This window comes from Haemorhous mexicanus, chromosome 1 (genome assembly GCF_027477595.1).
Source record: "Haemorhous mexicanus isolate bHaeMex1 chromosome 1, bHaeMex1.pri, whole genome shotgun sequence".
Taxonomy (NCBI): Eukaryota; Metazoa; Chordata; class Aves; order Passeriformes; family Fringillidae; genus Haemorhous; species Haemorhous mexicanus.
In genome coordinates, this window is record NC_082341.1 from 98600360 (window position 1) to 98625442 (window position 25083).

Sequence of the window (25083 nt, forward strand, 5' to 3'; positions counted from 1 at the left end):
TGGGGTGCACAGAACCCAGACACAGCTAACAAGACTCCCTCCCTGTAAAGGCTGGAACAGCACATTGGAAAGTCAGGAACAGAGGTACCAGCTTGCAACCATCAAAAATCTTTCCAGAAAACTTTTGTTATTACTGTCTCGTTGTTCTTTGTTGCCTATTTTCTGAATCCTTATCTCTTCAGTTGCCCTCATGATTTGGCAGGATCAGAAGATACAAACACCCCTCCCAGTTCTGTGCAAAGTTCACCTTCTGCCAAAGGCCTTTCTTGGTGAAAGCACTATACTCTGAAGTTTTGGGGACTTCATGTGCTTCATCTCACACAATTCTGCTGCAGGGGCAGCACCCACAGCAAACAGGCAGTATCAGGGGTGCCATCACATCTGGTTATGAAGCAAGTGAGTGCAGGGAACTGAGGCAGGAGAGGCAGAACCAGCACAAGCCTCTTCTCAGGGCTCACACCAACATTTCCCCAAGGGCAAGGCATTAATTTCTCTTCAGTGCTTTATTTCTAAGCTAGGCCTGGCAATCTTTTGTGATGACACAGCCCTGTGCAGTTGACTCAGGGCAGAAAGAAGAAAAAAGGAAAAAAAACAAACCCACCAAAAAATCCAAAACCAAAAAATCTATAGCAGCTATTGCTGGCTACTGGATTAAGCAGGACTACACACACAGAAGGGAAAAGCTCTTTTTTTCCAGTACTAATTAAATATTTCTTTACCTAAATCACAATGAAATTTTAGGGGGGGAAGTTTATGTAATTGAAATCCTTCATATTTTGAAAATTATTTACCTATCAACTTGAGGGTTCTTTTTTTTTTTTTGCTAAAGTATGTCCAAACACACATATACATATATGGATACACAATCAAAAATATTTGAAAAGTTCACACAGATCCAGTCTCAAGAATTTAGTCTGCAAATCCTCTTGCCTAGAATTACACAAATATCAGGAAACATGGCACTATCTCTACAGCTAATCTTTGGTTCAGTTTTTCTAGTTAAAAATATGAATTTATAGTCCTTGTTTTGCAGCAAAAATATAAAACACGTTCTAAACATCATCTACTTCAAACTAAGAAATAATTTTTACAAGGTTTTAAAAGGCATAATCTCATTCATTGCCCAAAATGTCATGTTTTTAAAATCCTCTTAAAAAGTTATGTTTGCCTCTCATTTAGGAACCTTTCAGTTAACCAGACAGCTAATTTCACAGTTTTCTATTTTTTCAACCAAAACTTACTGAAAGTTGTAATAGAAATGCATTCAGAGATCTGAATTGCATTCCTACAAATATTTTATATGCTTATTTGTGGGTGTGATGACACATTCAACATTACTAATGTTGCAATTACTTTTTATATGGACTGTAGCAAAAATTAGCAAGCTTTAAGTACTGTCCTTCCCTCCCAATCAGTCCATGTTAATTAGTGGGAATGAACTGATTGGGTACGAGTGTGAAGTTTAGAGGTGGCCATTGTAAAATCTTCGCTCTAAGGATAATAGTGAGAGTTGGTATTGGAGTTAAACAAGATTAATTCTTTTTAACTTTGATCCTTGTTTAGTAGATAAATCTCAACAGCATTGTTTAAGCAAAAGTAAAGTCTGGAATGGAATGCAGCAGGACAGTTACTCAGCACTGGCCATCTCTAGGGACACTCAATTTTGTTAGAGGTCCCCAGGGAAATAATGTGTCTTTGCTGAATGTTCTCACCTGTCTTTCGAGGAGCCACTGCCTGACAAGTACATGGAGTTACTTGGGCTCAGAAAGCTTCTCAGCAGCTATTGGAAATACTACAGACATTAGAAAATTTACTAAGTTTCACTAACCCTGCTAGAAATCCATTTTCAACCATACTAATAATTGTTCAGACATAAAAAGCTTAATTTTTTACTTAAGTCATAAGCACAGCTTCTCATCATCTTCCTTCTATTTGCTACCACGAAAATTACATTTCTACTAGTACAGAATACATATTTTAGACTTTAATGAAAACAAAACCAAATTTTTCAACTATGTAAATCTATTTAATGAGTGCTTAGAATTGTCTGAAACACTCAACTAAATGGAGTTATCACTAAGTACTCCAAGCCTCAGCCTTCAAGAGCTTTGCTATTGTTTAACAAAATCATGATTACCACCTATCTATCACATTGCCGTTGCACTGATGTCTGAGCTGTTCATCAACTGGATCTATCTTTCCAAGGAAGCAGTCACCAAACCCTGCCTTAAAAAGCCCTGGCTGAAAAATGCAGTGATTCAAATACCAACAGACAACCAACTGGAGACATCTGCGCTGCAGGGACAGGGTGACCGACTGAGGAAAATGAGTATCAGCAGAAATACAAGCTGCAGTTCATCCTACCTGTCAGTCAGCATCTTCAAATTATAGCTACCAATGGTGACATTTACCAGTGACCATAACTGAAAATTTGGCATCAACAGTTCCATTTATAGATTCTGGTATTTCTACAAAGTGTGTGTGTATGTATACATATATATATATGTATGTATACACACACACACACTTAGACACCCACATGTCAAATACAAAAAAAAAAAAAAAAATAGGATATGTGCCAAATTCCTATTCACTGATTCCAAGATGGACAAGAGATGTTCTTTCACATCAGTCATTTTTATTCATGTGGAAATCATCTTTCTCTTCTATAACAATCATTATGAATTGTCACAGGCACAGAAAAAATAATTCACTGGCATTGGTGAGGCAAGTTGCCAAACTGCTTTTCAAAATGAACAGCAAAAATTATTAAAAAACAGCAGAATTTAATAAAACCCAACAGAGTTTATGTAAACCTATTTGACACAACAAATACTAGAGGGAATAACACCATCAGCTTGTTTGCACATAAACTGTCCTTGAATAAAATTCATCAGGCTCCTCTCACAATTCTTCAGGTTGGAGTTTACAATGCAACTCTTCAGCCACCTGCATTTCTAGAAATTAAAATTCCTCAGGAAAAGGAGTCTGTGGATATACATATATATATATATATATATATATATATATATATATAATTCATTTAAGGCATATACTAATAGAAACACCATTCTAACTCAAAACCATGCAACATACCATTCCTCAGTTTTCCTGTTTTTTTAACAGATGTACATAACTAAAATATGCTAATTTTTGCTACTTAGTTTATGTAACTTTCATTTGTTGCCCCAGAGTATTTATAGGAACACAGTGATTTTACCTTGGTGGGAATCCGAGACGTTAAAAGAAACGCCCGACATGATGCCAACACCTATTGAAAAAATAAAAAAGAACAGAATTTGTAAGAAACATTTAATATTATAAAAGATTCTTTTCCAGGAAAATCCTGAAAGCAGAGGGAAAAAGCCTCTAGTGTGAGTGTAGATTCCCTTTGCTGTCATACACTAAAGGAAGCAAAACTGGGATCAGATCCAGCAGAACACACTGAAGAGACTGCTGCAATCTGATCAGCTATAAGCTAGTTAGCACAGCAGTGAACTGAAGAAATCTATTCAACCAATCTCTCAAGATCATATAACAGAAATCTTAGTGACAGTTTAAAAAGAACCAAGGATGAGAAGTCCAGGAACACAGGATGTATTTAATGTAAAAAAAAAAAAAAAAAGAAGATTATCACGATGTCACGATGTTATTAGCAGTATGAGAAACTGTAAGCAAATGGGGGAATTTTGGATACGTTTGGGGCATTTCTTGAGTAAGAACGCAAAGATTTCTCATTCATAGCATCTGAATTTCTTCTCCAGCAAAGGCAATGGAAAAATGCAGTGAGACTAGTGAAACCAGTCACTCTGGGGAGAAAGCACAACAAAACAAATATTTTGGAAGCTACTGCCAATCAAAATATAATGATTCTATATCATAACACTCCAATCTCCGGTAGCACATCCCACTCATAGATCTTATTCTTTGCAAAAGGAATTACTCATCTTGCAAAACTACAGTACTCTTTGTTGATTTACCCACAGAAATAACTGCTGTTTGCTACATCTTTTCCCAGATTGAAAAAAAAAGAAAAAAAGATGTAGCAAATTCTACTCAAACACCTGCATCAAAACCCCACAGCACATACAGAGCTTTTCCGTCAGCTAGGACCTCGTGAACTCAGCCCTTCCCTGTATCCATGATCAAGTGATCAAGGTTGACACAAAACGCGTTCCTCACTTGGAGAGGAAGAAGCAGGCTGAGAATGCAACCCAGCATCCATTTTTGAACACTTCAAGGACTGGATTCAGCTTCAGTTCCTCAGCTGAATAACATCTTGCTAAGTCCTAGGAGCACCAGTGCTGCACCAGTGTTGAATATTAGCAGATTGTTTAGGGGTTGACATGATTAGAGCCAGTGCTCTGGTTACCACTGGCATGGAGCCAAACTGCTGCAGAATAACCCATGCCTTCTGTAAGGCTCAACCCTTCCCTGAAGCCCTCTTATGACAGCCTGGACCTGTCACACAAAGCTGCTTCATTTCCTTGCTCATGCATAGAGGACAGCCACTCGTGCTCCCCTCCCAGCTACGCCTATCCCAAGTGTCTCTTCCACAGTCTGGGACCAAGAGAAAGGGGAAGGGCCTACCCAAGGGGTTTTTCCACTGCTCAGCCACAGTTTCCCCAGCAGCTCTCTCTCACAGTAATAGGACCTTGATCCTTTCCCTGCCTCACCCACCTCCTCAGGGCAGTAGGTGCACACCACTCTCCCGGGAGCCTCTGGCTAAGATCACACCCCTGCTCACAAAATAGACTGACTATCAGCAAGAGTGCCACTCTAAGTCGTGAAGCCATCCACAAGCTGCCCATGTGTCAAGAGGGGTAGGTGATCAGGAATCCCCCCTGCGCGGGCACCACCAAAAAATCCTCTCCAGTGTCACAGGCAGAGCAGCTTCTGGTCACTACACCTGAGATGCCCAAGTGAGACAGGGGAAAGGAAACTTTTTGAAGAACTGCTTTCCATATTTACCTGCTAGGTAGTGGCCAACAACATTAGAGCTATAAGTGCTCCGTGTATGTCACCACAGTGGGACAGCTCATTACAGAAGAATCACGTCACAGTCTTGCTTTAAAATATTTGCTGGCATATAAGGGTTCAAGCTACTTTATGGGCCTAGAAGGGGTCGATTTAACATGACTACATTACACATGAGCAGTCCAAACAACAAAGTTAAATGTAAACCAAGTAACTAGAAGGCCCTAACAAAATTTTGTTGGAAAAGAAAGTTCCAATAGAGCACACGGCAGTGTGTATTCTTGTGGCAGACATACCAATGATCCCAAAGTGATCTTTCTAAAACCAGCAGAGCTGAAAAACCCACTGACCTTAAGATGCATTTATGTACAAAGCAGAGGCCTACTGTAAGATGATACTCCCCACTCAGCAGGTAAAGGGCTACTCTTGAGCAATAGGATGGTACCCAAAAAGAAAAAAAAGCCTGAAGTTTCTAATCACAAATTAGAACACAAATTTCTATAGTTTTCACAGTTAAAACTTTCACAAACAAGAGTTTGATTCTTATGTAAAATCACTTGAAGAGAAGGTCAGTTATTACTGCAAAATTAATGGCCCATGTTGACAACAGCAGGACAAGATTTATTATTTTTTTTAACTTTTTTTACAATGCCAGAATTAGCTAAGATGAGGCTTGCCATTTATCACAATTCTAGCTGTTAAAATCTGTGAGTATAGCTTTGAAAGGATCCACTTTGGTTTACTGCTTTCAGATTATTTTTTTCCTCATATTTTCAAAATTTTACTGCGACATCTTCATTTTAACATCACCGTTTTTGCTCACATTTAGCAACAGGGTAGCCTGTACCCCAGTTCAACCCCAGACTTGCTGGATGAGCTGTGAAACATGAATGGTTTGTTTTCAATGACTTCCTTCTCCTCGATAAGGCTGCAGCGCATAAACAAATAATGGCTCTTGGGATGTGGTTCACCCAGGTCTCTGACAATAGGATTCTGCATGGTTGTTAGTACTTGCAAGGGCAACAGAACATGTATTGCAGGCTACTCAAAAACACACACCACTCTGAGCCTTCCCTTGAGAAATGTGATGCTGGTGCCAAAGGCAGAGGCACTGGAGGTGTTTTCACATGACAGTTCAAGCCCCCTCTTGAGAAACAAGTTATTTTTGTGCAGGAAAACCCAGGTCTCTGTGCATTCCTCTGACAAGAATGAGTATGTGCGTGATTGCACAATTGTCTAGGGCTTTCAGAAGCATCCAGTGCTGTTTTTCATGAACAGGCAGATTCTAGGTTTCCTGGGGTTTTTGATTTCTTCATACAAAGAAACTAAAAAGCAGAAGCAGTCACCCTTATTCTCAAGCAATCCTCAGGCATCTTACCAAGAAGGTTCTGTCGCTGTTATACTCATTTTGCACCCAAGGAACCTTGAGCACAAAGTCACTTGGAAGTCCAGAGGCTCAGAGCAGCAGACACCCTAACTCCAGGGATAACCTGGAATAAAGAGCTCCCTGGCTCACAACCCATCAGGAATGTCAGTTGGGCATGGTGTACAATCCACCTTATCATCTGATAACAACATGATCTCACCTGTTCAGCTTAATGCGTCACAATCCCACTCCTCCATAACCTTTTTGTTTGGGCACCAAACAAAAGTACTCAATCATTAATGAAGTTAAAAGGTCCCATCAAAAGACAAACATATGCAGGGTAAAGAAAGAGGCTCAGGAGTTAATTCATGCTTTAACACACCTGTAGGCCAAAAGGTTTGTGAGTGACTGATGTGAAGGCAGCAAGCACATCCAGGCAAATTTTATACAGGATACACAACCTGCCTGTTGCTCCATGGAAAGAACAATAAAAGAGAATGATATTTAGTTAACAGCAGCTTTGGTCCACCTTCCCACTCTGCCTTTTTTTAAGCATAAAATAGGATTATTATTTGAATTTTAAATGACTCCTACTCACACACACATACCCAAGTTGATGATTTCTTAATGTTTTTATCACTCCAAATTCTGTAACGCTCCCTATGCTGCTCGGAATGTACATGAAACAAAACTGGGAAGCATTCACCAAAAACATATCCTGCAAATTATTATCTCCAGAGATTCATGGCCTACAAGGTCATCCTCTATTTACCAGAAACATAATATATTTCAGTAAATAACACAGATCCTCTGTGAGCATATCAATATAACAAATACACAGATGCATTTTGTCATTTATTGTCAAATCCTAGCCTTATTACCCATTTTAGCACTCTAAGTTAAATTAACAGGGCTGCACTGGCTTAACCCAGCCACCCTACCTGGCAGTCACTCTTGGGAAAGTCACTAGAGAAACACAGCTCTGTGCTAATTGCATCTATTTTGCCAGACAAACCACAGCAACTAAAACTACCTCATCTATATTTAAAGCAGTTTCAAATCCATAAGGAAATGCAAATCTTCTGAAAAACACCATTACCCTTTTTAAAATGCTGCGGAATGAAGAGTTCTGGAAAACACAGTGAGCATACTTGGGCTTCGTGACTAGACATGAAACGAAATCAAACCTCCTCAGCACTTCATGGGCCTGGGAAGTTGCATGATGCTCCCACCACTCACTACCACAGATGTTTTGAAACTTCCTTCTGCTGAAATCTCAAAATAAAGATGATTAACCAAATATTTTTCCCTTGCTGGGAACTGATGAACACAGATACTTTTATAAATCCAAAATCGAAAACAGCAACCAACTTTGTACTTTTTTTTGATCAACTGTTGCAATTTTACTCCTTAAAATGTACTCTCAGTACCTTTCCTTCCACTGTAGTTTCTTTAGCCCCTGGCATCCACCATTTTGTCATCCTCAAAATTGATTCAGTCTCTCCCACTATCAATGTACTTGTGGATAGATGCATTTGTAACAGGTTTTCCTATTTCTTATCACATTCTTATGACAGCCATCATCTTGAGAATGCCTTGAATCCTGAAGACAGTCACTTTTCCGTATTTATCTTAGTTATAGTATCCCCATTTTTCTCATTATTCATCTTTTAGCATTATTATCCAAAACATCACCATTTTAAAGTTTCCACCTCTATTAGTTCCTTTATGATTTCTCTCATAAGCTTTCCACTGCTACTGCTGACTCAATATCTAATGTACACACAATAATGCGAGGTAAAGCAGCAGCACTAATACAGTTTTTGTTTGGTTAAAACACTGATGAATCAATACATGTTAGAGCCTCCAGCCTCCCTCAGTCCCTACAGGATCGACCGTTCCCTTCCCGGGTTGCATGCCTGATGCTGTAAATGCTTCATCCTGAAGCAACTGGAGTTCGATTAGATAAAAGGCTCCTTTCAGCACCATGTTAGAGATATTAGAGCTGGGTTTGAGAGAGGCACTTCCTGCTAAAAGCACTGAGCCTCCCTGCACAAAGAGGCTAGCTGACATCCTGGAGGGCTTTTTGGAGGGCTGATTAGCTCCAGCTAACACGTATGCAGCATCATGTGAAATGGTGGCATTGCTTGGCATAGGGTCGTTTCTCTGCAGAGAGCTGACACCAGTGAAAAATCCCCAATGTGAGGGCTTGCAGCAGCACCACCTTCACCCACACAGCCCTCACCACTGATTTTGACTCTGATCATTTGGTCTCGACTACTTTTGAAGCACCATCTGTGATAAAACCACTGACGGACCTTATTCACTCCTACTCCAAACGTCCCCTTATTTATACACCAATACTAAAGCAGTCTTTTGCTGCTGAAGAAGTAATGTTAGGGAAGGGTTAGTCCATTTCAGCTCGCACACAAAAAACAGAGTTTCTCCCTCACTGAAAGGACCCTTAGCCAAGTTGAACACATTCCCAGGCTCGCCTAAATCACTGGTGCCTGTGTGGCCAGCCAAAGACCAAAACACAGTAAGGGGAGCTGCTACCTGCATCAGTACAATTCTCTCCTGCCCAAGACATGGGTAAGCTCTGCAGCACAAGTAACTACCTCAGCCATCCCCAAGAAGGGCTGCTCTGCTGCATGTTTCTCTATTATCATTCCTCAAGTCAACCACTGCTTCCTCAACAAGGCTCCCTGACTGGAGCCATGGACAGAACGTGAGCCTGCCTGCCACGGGAATGCTTTGCAGATCCACAGCTTTCACTGCTCCTTATTGCCACTACACTACTTAAAAAATTCAAGCCTGCTCTGTTAAGGGCCACCGATTTCTGTATTTTCTGGATGGCAGAGGACGGAATGGGGAACAGTTTTTAGTAGGTCTTTTTTGTTGTTGTTGTTTTGCTTTGGGGGGGTTTTTAATATTTTTTAACGTGTGCTCAAATATCAGAAGAGATGCCAATAGATCTGCTGTGTTTAGAGAAGAGAAGCACCTTTCACATTACTGCAGGGAACATGACAGGGGACACCACAAGATGGCATAACGGAGTGCTTCACACACATTTCCCTTTCAGTCCGAGTCAGAGGACCCATTAACAGAAATGCTTATTTAGCTCCTGGAAAGCTGTTCAAATCTGCAGGGCAATTTCTGCTTGAGGCATCAATGAACAAATCCTGCCTAGAAGACAGGTAAGAGAAAAGTATCCTTGTTTTAGAATTAATAACAACTAAGGCATGGACGCTGAAAGATTTGCCTAGAACAAAAAGGCAAGATGAAGTGGTAAAGCTTGAAAGAGAAGCTTGGAGTAAAAGGGTCCTAATTCTGATGTTTGAGAAGAAACAAAGAAGCTTGGAGGTTTATCAGCAAATTAAGACAAAATTTCCAGACATAACTAAATTTGTTCCAACAGCTCTAGCAACACTGTCACCACCACTTACAGGCAGTGTCCTAGCCCTGTGAACTGTTTCTAAAAAACACGTGAATCAAATTGTGCTTCTTTAACACCTGTGAAGCACAAAGAAACATGAACACTTGTACAACCCTGTCTGCAACAAGCAAACTATGCAGCTGTTTTAGTAAAGGTGGGGTTTCAGAAGAAACTGAGATGTGCTCACCTTTGGCCAGACATCACCTATGGCAGCAACAGGACCCATGGACACTCCAACTGCCCAGCCCTCTCACTGAAGTGGTTTGGGATGTGGTCACCAGTGGTGCAGACCTGGACTGTCCTGATGTACAGATTTTACGTTCAAAAGTTTTGTATCTTAGGCTATTAACCACAGAGATGCTTGAGGAGGGGCAGCCACCTACTGCCTGTGTGCACAGGGCTCCCTTGTTCTAGCAAACAATCAGACATGAACAGTTTCATGGCATTGTGAGAGATGTCCAGCACTGAGCACTAAACACAATCCCCTGCAGGCTGCAAAGATTCCTTGTCACCCTGCTCACCACCACACAATTCCCAACAACAAAAAACCATAATGCTGTAAAACACTAAATACCAGAAGACCCACCTAGAGTGTTATTTAAGCCTGCTCTGAGCCATAAAAATGGGAATCAGCAGCTGCATTTCAACAATTTGAAGTCGTCTCCATGGCACTGGACACAGCCAGGGCTGATCCCAGCCAAGGTAGAGGAAGGGAGCAGGCTCAACCACATACCTTCACTTGTCCACTCATCAAGGAGGGGTAACACCCCAAAGGGGGCTTTCCTTCTCTGAACCTAATACAAAAATAGGTCCCTAGCACATTAGTGTTAATATACCTTTATTTCACTTTTTTTCCTACTTTTGCTCTTATCTGTATACAGCCATTACACAGATTCAGTGCTGAAATTCAGGAGAATAAGTGCTTCAGCAGGATACCTTCCCCAAGTACTCGCCTTTCACAATGTTCTAGACCCCCAAACCTTGGTTAAAAAGTGGGTTGAAAACATTTTGTTGACTAGTAACTCAAAACAGCCTGGGCTCCAGCATTTTCTGTGCAATAATTTTTTACACTCTTGTACTACTTCTCTCCATCACAGAAAGATTGTACAGGCACGCTTTAGAAAAAACCCTCCCATTACCTGTCCATGGTGTTAATAATAGGAAATGTCCATAGCCCTTCCCCCTTCCTGCACATCTTCTCTCTGTGTTTACACACTGCAGTTAAAATGGAAGCATTCTGGTGTGCTGCAAATGACGCTGTTTCCATGCAGAAGTAGCTGGAAATAGATTTTGCTATTATAGTGATTTTATTCTTATCTTCTTTAATTTCATCACTTAGAAATGACAGATTAAACATTTTGCAGTGATCCTTAGTGAGAGGATTGCTCTCTTTCTAAGTGTGTCACAGCAACCATAATGAAGAACTTTAAAGACCAGGAAACAAAACAAAAACTTCAGGTTCAGAGGAAATGCAATTTGATCCACAGTGCAAGCATTTTATAAGAAACTCTTCTACAGACATTCCTATTTGCTTTTAGCTACCAGCAATTAAATAAAGATTTAATTATTGAAGTGCAATGTGCTTAGCTACAATGATTATTGAAATAAATAAAATTAGCACAGCAGAACAGTTTTGCTCAATAGCCACAGCTATAAACCACAGTTTCTTGGGACAGCCCCAAGAGCTAAGGGCCAGGGAAAGATATCAGCTTAATAAATCTGTAGAATTACGTCTTTTGTGTACTCTCCACGGCATACATAAACTGAAACACAAACCAATGGGCAGAGTATCATTAAAAACCTCCAAGCCAAAGCAGTTCTTTCCCAATGAAACCATTGCTGTGGGTGCAAGACAAAACCCTCTTCATGACTAGGTCCAGAGGGGATGCAAGGTCTTCTCCTCTACACTGCTATAGGAGTCTCACTGCTGTCCTCAGATGCACTCTTGATTTCCTTTTCTTCCTCTTGCTTCCCCACAGTACCCTTTTTCCATCCCTATCATCTGTAAAATACGATGTACCCACTGGAACTAACACAACTGTGACAGCCACTTCATCCCTAATCACCTGAGCTACACTGCAAGACTTCATCTTTATATACTTTGATATCTTAAGACCATCAATCTTTCAAGAGAGGGATGGTGCTTGAGTGCTGAAATCAGCTCCTTGGCCATTTAAAATCCTTAAAAGCCACCACTATATGCAGGGCCCTCAAACTCAGATATTTTGTAAGAGTGTTTTACATTTTATATGATCCCTTTTACAGCTATTTTATTTCTAATGTATCACATTTCACCTCTGCTAAAGAAATCTTTTCTTTCAGAGTTTAAAATACCTTCCAGAAATGGCAAAAAGGGAGCAAACTACTCCCCTGTCCCTGCTCAAGAAAGCAAGGCTGAAAGGGACTTCCCCTTGCCCACTGCTATCCCTGCATGAAAAGAGCAGTGAAAGGGAGGCCACTTCCAACATGGAGTTTTCCTACAGCTCTCACCCTTCGTTATTTAAGTGGTGGGAGTTGAAGATGGCTGGGACATCCCCTGATGATTTACCCAGGGCCAGCCACCCACTCACACCCTCAGCTGATGAGTAGCTACCATCTCCTGGAGAAAACTCACAACAGGTTCCCTGTCATGCACTTCACTCTTACAGCCAGGGCAGCTAAATAACTGAGGTGTGAACAGTGTTTCCACTTTCTTGTCATGCAGGTGCATGGCGCTGGATGCATTTCTTTCCTAGGAAATCCTGCACCAAAAAAAGTCCCCTCCCTGCTCCCACTCTGTATCTAACAGGCAGGAAACCCAGCAACCAAGCCAGCTTTAGGCAGTGACACAGCTGATTGCATCTGGCTTCCCCTTAAACAGAAATTCAGGAATTACCACATTCCAGAGAAGCAATTTTGCCTCCAACATGCTGCAAAAAAATACTCATCTGTCTCCCCCACTCTCCAAATGAACACGACCTTGTCTATCTAAGAAGTACAGGCTGCATGAGCTGGGCAAAAACCACTAAGTAACCATTGATGGAGGGCTATTTTTCTTTCCCCTGATTTTTAAATATGATTATGTAATGATGTTTAAAATGAAGATTCATTATTATTATATTCATTATTAAAAATGGATATGCTCCTATTCAATAAAAAAAGCAATTTTCAGAATTTCTGTTTTTGCAAAGATTCTTGAGTATTTCACACTATTACTACCTATGTGTTACTTATGCAGCTTCTTATACAATATATTAACCTGGACAAATGCATGTAATAACAAAACAACCCCATTTATCTGAGAACAACTTCCATTCCTAACAGCCAAATGGAAAAATAAAACAAAAAAAAAGTCAAAACCCATGCTCAAAAAGAAGGAAATAACAAATCACTGACTGCAAAAACCACTAAATTATTCTGCTCTTCAAATTTAGGAGTTAAGTATTACAATTGCTGCAACTTGGTACCCAACACTCAAAAGATTTCAGTAGTTTTTAAACTACCTATGCCTCTGAAAACTTGGAAAAAATTTCTTGCTTCCCCAGAAAGCCTTCACAAGGTTCTGCAAATGGTGCAAAAGTCTTCTAAATCAAACTCTTTTTCAGAACACTTTTGTGTGTGGATTTTGCTTTTATAAGCACAGATCCACGTGATGGATGCTGCTTGACTATTGCTCATTTCAGAACACAAGAGTCTTAGGGAAAGGAAGAGAGCTTTTAAAAGGTTACTTCACTACTTTACTACTTCTAAATTGTGAACTTACAACTCACTCTGCTTGTCAAAGCAAGCTACAGAAGTGCAGAGTGAACTAGATCCTCCTGGGCTTTATCATTTTATCTAGAGTAATGAGTTACAAGCTCTTCAATTTATGGACTGTCTTACTTTTCTCTTTTGGCACAGTCTGCCAAAAAGGAAAGTAAACCTGAGAATGATGGCCTTTGCTCTTTTAAGATGGTAGGTTTTAATCCACCACAGTCCATATAAGATTAGTTTGTAAGAACAAGGCCTGCAAGTGCAATTTTAAGTTTACATCAGTTATAAAGTATGGCATTCATATACACACACCAGTTTAGCTAAATTTGCTTCTAATGTGACTATCATACTTAGCCTAAATTCACAGTAACATGGATTAACTATCACTGGAGTTATACATCAACCATCAACCACTTCAATAAACTCACCTGGATTCAGTCAATTTGCTGGTATTCTCACAGACATCAGAAAGAAAAATGTCATTCAACTGTGCTACCTAAATAGCTGATTAATGTGTGTCATCACCATTTTTTACCCACTTCTTGTTTGTCATCTCTTATCTTTCATTGCTTGAAGTTCTAAATGTTTGCTTCTCCTTTTGTTGAGCTTTGATGCTTATATGAACAGAGGAGTTTTGTACAACTAAAATTAGAAGTTTTAAAGAAATCACTATAAAGATTTTGAATTACATGGCTAAGTTCCTAAACATGCCATAAATAAATGATCAGAGTCTTGGTAGCAGGTTTGCACAAAATTTTACCCAGCAGACTATCAGATATATGGAAGATTTGAACCCTGCCCACACACAAACACTTGTATTACTGAATAATTAATTTCATTATTCAGATGAGAATATTAATGATGTCAGTAAAGCACAGCCATTAAAACGCAAAACCTCCCACGCACAACTGCAATACTGGAAAAAACCCCCAGCTTTATCTTCCACGTCTCTGTGTCAGGATCCTGTAATCACTCAATTTGTCTACATCACCATTTTTCATTTTCTTGCAGGCTAATTACAGATGTCTTCTCTTTCCCTTCCTTAAATCCCAGCATTTCTCACTCAAGCGCACCAAGAAATGAAGACAAGGAGCAGAAAGCATCCACGTCAATGTGTCTGTGATGGAATGACTTTTCAAATTCAGTTGCATGGCAGAGCTCACACCAGTTCTGAAATGGCCACTACCTCCCCCTTGCTCATAAATTAGATGGGAACTTAAGAGATCTTCTGTCTTCAGGTATAGATATCTCCTAAAGTAGAGGTCAAGGAGGTGGAAACAATGGGACACTCTATTGACATCTACTCCAGGCTGCATAAAGAAGCCCCAGGAGACACTGCTTTGCTCAAGCTAAAGAAGCAAATGTGCTCACTTGTTAAACAGAAAAAACTAAATCTGGCTGTTTGCCTCAAACAATCACGTCATCATGATCATGAAGTACATTTTTAATGAGGCCACTCCTACCCTAGAAGCTGTTAACATACAGAGACACATAGTTAAGGCCCTAATCTAAAAATGCAGGTGACAGAAGCAAGTAGATATAACCCTTTCAAGAAGAGATACCAAATACCAGTGTTTTAAAACCATGTATCTATGCCCACTCTTTGCATGATAAAGACCACAGCGTTTCATCCAATAATATCAGAATCGAGCCTGTAACCTCAGCTCCTCTCAATCTGATGCCTCAGAGCAGTTTCAGAAGCTAAGCATCTGTTGTGGTTGCTAATAAAAAGTCTGAAGAATTCTGCTTTCAAATATGCAAAAGTGGGTGGGGGAGAGGGGGCAGTTTCACTTTGCTGCAGCCACATGCAGATACATAACAGCTTTCAAAGTACATCATTGACTCACTCATGGTAAAAATCAATCAATTCTATGAAGTTTATGGAGCCTGGTAAATTAGCTAGAAAAAACACAAGCTTCTTTGGCTCCTCAGGGCTCACAATATGTGATCTGACCCTGGCTGTAACAATCATGTCACTATAAACAAATGATGAAGGAACCACAGCTGTCTGAAAACCCTGGTACTCAATAACGCTCCTTCCAAGAGAGTCAAAGCCTACAGAGCACAGGCTTCAAGGAGCCCTGCACTGAGCCATGCAGCAACAGCTAAAAAAAAAGTGAGGTCACCAAATGCAGATGTGAGGTAAGACACAACCACACAGGGAGAAGCATCAGCTCTCATAATTGGGTATCCTTCCTGGGGAGGGCACATCATACTTCCCTGCAATCAAACCAGAAAGAAGATTTAATACAAAGGAAAAACACTACAGAAGTGACAAATGGCAAGGTAATTCAGTTTAAGGACTAACACAATAATTTTTCCTCTTCACTCAATTTCTAGTCTTTGCCACGTTTCTGCTTCCAGCAGGCTGTGTAATCCATCCAAAGACTTCAATATCACACAAAAACCTTCATTGCTAGGGACAGTGATTTTTATTTATACTGTCTCAAGTTGCTACTTGCTGGCAACATGCCAACATTCTGGGGACGAACTGGTAAGAAGAAAAACTAGGCTGAGCAACCTCTTCTTCAGCTGTGATTCTGTAAGATTTGTTCTCTGTAGAAACAAAGAGATTGCACTAACACACAGCAAGCTGGATGCATGTGGAAAGCCTGGGCTGCTCTGCTGACAGCAGCTCTGCTCATGCTCAGTCAACATGCTTGAGACACACTACACTTCCTGACGTGCAGCTCATGAAAGACATGCTGGATTTTGGCTGTTGAGTTCAGGTAAACTTAAAGGAGTGGCTGTGATCTCCAGATATCCAGCATGCATGGTTTCTCCTGGATCACCAAAGGCTTGGAAATTCAGGAGAAGTGCACCATACCTACCTTCAATATTCTACCAAGTTCTAGTTTCCCTCCACCCCAAGTGCAATCAGACAACATAACCAGAGAAACTCAAATGCATGGGGGTTGCCAAGATCAGGGATAGAGGCTGACAAAAGGGTTAATCTGTGCCAAGACAAGCAGTCCTGATTTAAAAGCTCTGAACACCTGACACTAACACTGAGCCCTCTCCCAAAGGCAAGTTTACCCTGGGCTAAATTTGTCACCTTTCATATGCCTATGTTGCAATTCTAGTACACTGAATTCTTGCTTATCAAATGCACGGCCTGCCCTTTTGTCTGCAGCTGCTTCAGTGCTATTTGCACCATGTTTCTGCCTGGAGGTTTGTCCCTCTGCTCCTGTGCCCATAGCTTGAGAAGCTCATAATTGGCAGATCTGGGACACTAAATAATTCTTAGTGAAAGCCAGGAAGCTTCTGAAACCAACAAACAAGACAAAAAAACATCTCAGTCGGGGATGTGTGTATGTGTAATGAATGAAAAACAGTGGTAACATAGAACTGTGTGAAAATATTTCTTTCCAGGTCACTTTTACCATGGAACATGTTTTGATTCTCTAAATTCACTCTGTTGATGTTATAAACCCACCCCTTTTCATTAGGAAATGCATAGATAACTGCAGAACACTTTAAATGAGGCAGTACTATGTTCTATTCCACATTATCAAATACCATCACTTGCAGTGTATTTACTCCTGTGTACATACAGCTAGTACTGCTTTTGTAAAGGAGCAGTGATTTAAGTATTTTCTGGCTCATTCTAACAAACTGACACAGACTACAAATACAAGGTAACCAACAGTTTCAGAGAAGGAAAAAAACCGTACTGATTGGAGTTTAATTTGCTGATTCCTGCAGAAGAGAGAAACCTTTTGAACCTACAAACAAATGAAGCAATCTGAGAACTATGAAGGAAAGGATAAGACTTAAAAGCTAATGTATTTAAACAAACTAACTAACTAAAAATTATAAAGAGTGCTATCTCCACAACCCATAAAACCGGTACCTTTCTGGCACAGCTTCATAAATCAATTTTGTTATCAAAATACAGTCAGCAAATCTATAAAACACACACACACACAAAAGGAAGTCTAGAGTTCAACAATCATCTCTGTCTTACCCTTGTTATTAATTGAAACAGATGGCAGTGGGGGTGGTAATAGCTACACACAATTTGGGACACTAAAGAGGAAGACATCAAGCTTTATAGCAGTCACACAAATACATGGTGCCTTTTATTCTAACCATATTCACACAGAAATATTTGAGGATGTTCCAGCATTAGAAACAGAATCTACCTTCTCTTTTATGCATATAAACTGCTCTCTTCCAAGACCCAACTACATCCCACTCTGTCATTGGTAAGCAGCAGGAAATTTAAATAATTCAATCCAAGATGAAAAATCTCCTAATTTTTTTTAAAAGGGAACAAAATTAATACCCCAGAATAATATATAAAACTGCTTGCAAAGCAAGGAGCACTGCATCAGACTTGGCACTTCACATTCTAGGTCACACTTGCACAAAGCAGGCAAGAAAGTGAAGGAAATCAATTAGAAGTGAAAAGCTCCGTGCAGTCTTAGGATGCAGCTGTGTAACCCATCTAATCCAGCCTAACACAGCTAACCCAGAGAGGCTGAGCCCAGTCCCCGCAATTCCACCACGCTGCAGGGCACTTCCAAAGCCACCCAGCTGCTCAGGTGGCTCAGCCAGGAAGGGGCTCCCACCACGTGCACACACGCCAAATCAGTTCTGCGTAGATGTCTCTCGCCATGTCTATGCCACCAACCCCGACAGGGGGCTGTAACCTCTGCCAGAGGGGCAGGTGGCAAACAGAAATGGAAACTTCCCAGAATGGGTGCAGCTGGCTCAGCCAGAGCTTGCTAGCCATCCTGTATTGGAAGGAGGGCCTTCCTTGAGAGATGGACAGCTTCCATGGTTTTAATTACCACTCTTTTGCTTTTCCCCAAGAGGACAAACCACCAAAGAGAAAAGAGAAGAGAATCCTAGCCTAATTTTTCTTTAGAAAGGACCAGCCATGAGATGGGTATCACTATTGCAGGAAAGAGCACAAAAGAAAGGGCAATGTAATTAAGCACCTAGTGATGCACCACAGCTGCATGACTTTGAGTCATCCAGTGATCCAGATATACAGACCTAGCCGTGGCAGCCCTGTGCTGGCAGCTCACCCCCAGCATCCTACCAGACACAGACAACTCCTTTGGAGATGCATCTGCTGATAAATCTGGCAAAGCTGCTCCCTGTTGAAAGGGCAGCACAGCCAAGGTGGTGGTCCCTAAAGGAAAAGCAAACGCTGGAGGCCAGTAAGACAGATCACTGGGGCACTTAAGTGGCAGAGTAACAAGCCCACACAAGGCTTTATGTATTTGTTTAACCCCTACACTAGAACAATCAGTACCATTTGGGCTGATTAACCTCAAATAAATGAAATGTCACTGCTTCCTACAATGGATGAAAAACAAAAAATGCTACATGAACTTGTACTCACCTTTTCAGAGCAACCAGAACAAACTCTAGCTCTCCTGACACTATGCTAGCACTCATCCTTTCTTTAATAGCTGTAACCTCTCATCTTTATTAATCAAGGACTTGTTCAAAATACCCACAGCAGGAGCTCCAAATTTCAGTTTAAGAGTTAACTTGTACAAAGAAGGCAATACTTGTTCTGTCAGTCCTTGCTCACTCTTGGGAAAAAGGAAGCAACTCAGACATGTTGCATAACTGCTCATCTGCACCGTCAAAGAGCTTGAGCAGTAATTGGAAAAATAATATCACTGCTTCAAATAGGTGCAAAAATACACAGTGCAAGGCCCATTAAGAGGATAGATGAGGAGACAGACATTCAACTCCTCTCACTGTCAGGGTCTCTTCAGAATAATTTAATACAGGATCCAAAGAAAATGTCCTCCCACATGTATTGATGCTAATTCACAGAATTAAAAAGAGAACCTAAGAACGCTGAAGCAAAGAAATTAGTTGACTGTACAATCAGCTTCCAGTTTGGGCAAATTAACTTGGTAGCTTGCTTCATTCATATGCCCTAACATACACAAAGTATGTCAGTTTGGTCAAGTGGTCTGTAAATCTGGCACTCCTGCTATCCACAGATACACAGGTGCTTTCCAAACAGTTCTTTCAGCTCCTCTTTAGCTATTACATCAGCCAAGACAAGTACATTCATATTCAAGACAGTTTTCTAAAAGGTTCACTCTGCTTTTTTTAAAAAAGTAAACCATAATCAGAAAACAAATGCATGCTTGTATGGTCACACAAAGTTTGTTTTGCTATCAAATTAAAAAGCAGAGGTCACCTATGTGGTCAACTTCACAGCACCACAGGAGAAGACATTGTGGCTACTTGGAGTAGAAGAGTAAAAAGCCTCTATCTAATACAAAGGAAAATACAGATCAGCTATGCTGCTGGTTAAATAGAAAGGGAAAAACCTGAAAACATAAGACCTGATAGTTCTCTTACTTTTAAAGCCATCAGCAATTGAATAGAGGAAAACAAAATAAACATGTTTTTCAGATTGGGTATTGTCTTCCATCAGTCCCCCTCCCCATACATGTATATAGTGGAGGGAGAAAACACACAAGAAGGATACAGAGACTTATTTTCACAGGACTTCTCTGGTACTAAAGGAGCAGAAGACTTCATCAAGAATTTCTTACAATTTTCTTCACATTACTGCAAGAAGCAATCCATTTGTCATGTACACTTAGCAACCCCTTGCAGATTACTAATATAAAATTGTAGTAAACATTATTTCAGTGAAAGATAACATGCTTGGCTGCATAAAATCTTAAACAGAATGTAAAAGAGTATGTTAGGTTAGTCACAGCATTTAACACTGCTGTAACTATATCTATGTTTGCTTTCCAATGAGAACAACATGACAACATAGAGCTTCTGTCCCAGAACTCTACACAGCAATGACATTCCATTTTATAAAAGAATCTTTTCTTTCAAAGTACAAAATAAACAAAAAACACCTGAAAAAAAAAAAATGAGTCTCATCTTCAGAAAAAATGCTCTAATAAATTACAGCCTAAAATTAGACATTTCAAATGACATTTTCCAGGGTCTCCTTTTTATAAATTCACAGAGCACCACAATTTTATTAAAAATAGCAAAGGTGGCCACAGAGTCATTGTTTGGAGTTGGCACATTTGGGCTACACTCCAGCCCTTGCCAGAGCACCTCTCTGAGATCCCAAGCTTATCAGTGGGTCCTTGCCTGCTCCTGCTCAGACCTGGTCCCAGCCTGGGGTGCCTTCAGCTCCCTGGCCCTCTCCCAGGACTCTGTACCCCGAGTGTTCTCCCTCCTGACAAGTTATGGCCATGCTAAATTAGTAGCCAAGATGCCTTTTCCAACCACTAATGAATCTTATCAGTAGAAAAACAAAATAGAGGAGCTTGGATTTGAAACAACAAATACATATCCCAAACCCCACTTACCTAAGTGACTCAAACTTCTGTGACGGATACCTGGGAAAAACCCTACCTTTTTCATATAATCTCAACAGCTTTTCCAAAACAAGGGCCCAAACTCTGTGAGAAAGGATTTTTCTAACTGTCCATAACCCTTTGACTCACTGATCCACACAACTGCCAGACAAAACATGTTTTGTAACTTGGCTGGAGCTCTGAGCAGACTTTTAACAACTAAAAGCTCAGGAATTGTCTATTAACCACCCTTGAGAGGCCTCCAGAAAGTATTTTATTTCAGGCTATTGTTTTGCTACCATCTTTTCCAACAGCCTGTTGTTACCACGGCACATTCACAGCATAAATACCTCAACAGGTAACTGAAAGCCACAATACAAGGTAGGCAAACCCTACCGAATAAAAAGAGCATTTTCTTATTTAATTACAGAGCAGCTGTCCATCAACACATGCATTTAAAGAGCCAACTCCAGAGTCTGCAATCATGAGAGAGCAGCCTTGTGTAAATACACCAGAAATACAGAAATATCCTACCCACTGTTGCCCTGAACAACTGTAGATAAATAATATGAATGGTAATCTACCTGATGAAGAGCAAAGATGGAAAACTGCACAGTTTTCATGGTTGGTTAATGAGATAAGCCACAGCCCAAGGTAACAGGTTCTACCAAATAGAGTAAGACAGCATTTCCAGCTTATTTTAACTACCTGCATTTTTTTCTTGAGAGAGATAAACAGCATAGTTGCTGTGTTATCTAGGATGCTAAGCATACATGAAACAAACACTGCAGATAATTCTACTACTATTCGTTCCTGTGAAGGAGTTTCGACATTCAGTAGTGAACATCCACCTAGGTAAATGAAATAGTTAAGGAAGAAGTTCAGGAATTAATTCTACTCTGCTCTCTAGGCAGCTGTCAGACTGCAATGATGAGCAATTTATCTTCCATCTACAACACTATCAGCAGACAAGCAGAGTCACTGGGGAAGCCAGCTGCAGTCTACACCCTTCACGATATAAAATCTGTACCTCTGAAGAAGCAGACACCAGGGAACTCAGTCATTTGCCCAGCTGCCCCATCAACTGTGAAATACTTGCACTTCCATGCTTTTCCTTGTCTGGTGCCTGCTGCCTGAGCAAAGAGGTGCCCCATGAGGGAGCAGTTCCAAAGACATGCCAACCATCCTCCACGCTTTTCTCCCCCTGACTTGGAATCAGCCATGCAAATCCCGACACCTTTGCATCGCAGTGCTACCACAACCTGAGAAACCCGCCATGTGGAAGCTTAGGAAGCTTAGGAGCCACTTACCTCTGGTCTGGAGGGTGCCACAGAGAGGCAGTCACACGTGTGCAGCCAGAATACTTATCCCAGAGCACAAAGTTCCCTCCCACACAGGAAGAAACAACTTCAGACCTGCAGGCAGGCAGCTTAAATCGATGGCTGCTGCTGCCAACTATGTGCAGGCACAAGTGTTTCATTGCAAGAGCAGGTGAGAACCAGATTTCTCTTCCAGATCCACAGTTACTGTACTACAGGAAGTGCTGACACCCCATCCTTCCTACCAGAGGTTTCCCAAAACACCTGTAAATTTCATGAGGCTGAGTGTTTATCAGCTGAGCTTGTAGTGATGGCAAGGCACTTTTATTTTACCTTAAATGCAATGAGAAGTCAGAAACCACACAGACACAAACTCGATGGCACAGATGCTGAACTAGTCTGATGGAGAGGCTGGACACCCCACACCACCACAGGACACAGCACTGGCGACCTGGCTGACCAGGCAGGTGTAACTTGCACATTTTGCAAGTCCTGGTAGATGCATAAGGAAAAGACGAGCTGAACCAGGCCAGGCTTACCAGCTCATTTCATAATCCCATGAGTTACCTGCAATGAGATCAAAACCATCAACAGTCTTATCTGTCTGTAACCAGTATCAAACTGTGGGAACTCACAGCTCTTTGCCACCAGTGACTCCAGAGTAGGTCAAACACACCAGCAAAATAAACCTTATGAACCACTTAGTCATCTTTCATGAGTAAACTCACAACATCAAACCAGAGTCCATCCCCACAGATGGCTAAGTGTGCATGAACTCCATCCATTGACCAGCAAATCACTGTTACCCAATTTACCTTTAGAAGCACTACTGACTACTGCTTAGAAGCACTACTGCTTTTCAGTCATGACTCACTGCCCAAAACAGAAAAGAAATTGCTTTGTACCCTTAGGAACAACAAAACACTTCTAGCTGGGGGCTAGGAGTCATGCATTTGAAGTTTGGTCTGACTCGAGGTATCTGCCAAAACTGAAAACTTCAGGAATGGGCTTGTTCAAAGTTGTTTGCCTTGGGTCATGCAAGTATTAACTTCCCAATTTTCATCAGCAACAATTAAATTTCCTGAGCAAAGATATTAAATAATGTTCTTTATGAACTACCAAATGTTATCATCAGAATAGTTTATCTCTGCTTTTTGCCACTGTGCATTACAAAACACAAAATATATTGCAAAACATTGAGAACATTCAGAAAAACAGGGCAGCAAGAAAATCTCCTTTGTACAAGACAAGTATTCCAGGCAACACCATCTCTCCTTTCTGCACGGGCTTCCGGTGTTCTTACATCAAATGCACATTTCAAGATTTTCATACATTCATTTTTGCTGAACTGCCATGATTTCTCTCTCAGTTCTATGGGGAAACTTTTAAACAGCAGTCAAGATTTGTGAGGCCAAATGTGATCAGGGGTATCAGAAAAAAAAAACAAAACAAAAAACAAACAAACAAAAAACCCAAACAACCAAACACAAAAATTAAATAACAAAGCAGTTATTTTCTAGTTGGCGTGTTCTCTGCCTTTGATTAGTCTATCCAACATTAAAGATACTCCTATACTCCTGTCCATTCTTATTGTCTCTAAGCAAAAAAAAAAAAAAGTCATGCTTTCTTTAAATAAACACATTAAACTGAAAACTCAAACTCATTACTGATTGTAGGTGTTTTCAGTAACATCACTTTAAAGTAATTCTGTGCTGATTCCTACAATCATTTCTCTCCCCACAAACCTAACTTGTTATAAAGACAGAACCATTAATAAACAGGTGTTGATTTATAAGAAATAGCTTGTTATTTTACACAACATCTTTTCTTTTAAGTCGAAAAGGGCTCTTGCCCACTCTGAGAAACCCCTTTTAGGAACAGAAATGTCACACTGGTGCAGCATGAGACCTTGCTGACTTCTGAGTTTATAGATACAATTACTGATACCATACTGATTTCCCATCCTTGCCATACTCCAGAGAAGTGGCTTTGGTTACCAACACAGTGTACAGGTGGAGAAACTCTTCCCTGTGGGGCTGAGCAGCAAGTAGGACAACAAGAAAGCCAACAGTAGGACTGCAGAGAGATGGCTGCACCACATACTGTAAGATGGAAGGAAGACAGGAAGAAGGGAAGAGCACAAATTAACCCAAGCAACGTCAAAAAAAGAGCTGCCAACCAAACCAAATGCAAACACTAATTGAAGTTTGCTCTGTAATTCATGGAAAGTGGTTGTGGATTATAAGCCAATACCATTTTTCATAGAGAGACCTGTCACCAGCTGTTTTATGTGCTCAGACTGCTCACAAAGCACTTCTAGCCATGTCAAGTAGTAGCATTTCCTATTTCTAGATTTACGTGTTCATGCTTTCCAATTCTTAGGTTCAGTCAGAGAGCCCCACTGGCCTTCCTCCAGCAAATCTGTAGCCACCAAGAACCTGGCTTATCAAGGATTCTTTTTTTGAAATTGTGAACACATTCAATTTAATTTCGTTCCATCAGTGTTGAAAAAATCTGCGCGTGTGGAAGAGCAACAGCTGCAGGTATGAAGCGGAACAAAACCAGCCTGCAATGCTCTTCAAAACAACTCCCTGTCTCATGCTAAACAGGCAGGGCAGACATAACTGATGCTGTGAAAACAAACCATTATTTTTGTGAATGATCCACCTGCAATAGCTTAACCAGACTGAGTAACTCTTTAGCCAGAAGTCTGGTCAGCTTTCTGCTATTCATTTCCCAGAGACAATTACCTGGGAACATGCACACAGTTACCCTCAAATGCTGTCCCTCCATAGCAGATCACAGAGCCTCCTTAATTGCATCCTCCACACAGACCATACTTGGCTCTCCCTCTCTGGCCCCCATCAATGACTGCACTTAATGAGCCCTGTTCACCAAAATGCAAGTTCAAGCATGTATCACACCAGGCTGCATAAGCTT

General features: G+C 40.7%; 1 protein-coding gene across 3 annotated transcripts in view; it reads right to left on the reverse strand.

The window, feature by feature from the left end:
- CARMIL1 (capping protein regulator and myosin 1 linker 1) overlaps window positions 1-25083 on the reverse strand; it is a 187605-nt gene that overhangs the window by 107749 nt on the left and 54773 nt on the right. For 2 of the 3 annotated variants that reach the window (XM_059856927.1, XM_059856922.1), the window contains exon 3: window positions 3221-3271. In XM_059856927.1, the coding sequence (XP_059712910.1) occupies window positions 3221-3271 (51 nt within the window). Of the gene's footprint in view, window positions 1-3220; window positions 3272-22134; window positions 22238-25083 lie in introns of those variants that run through there. The other variant, XM_059856928.1, reaches the window with a different exon arrangement.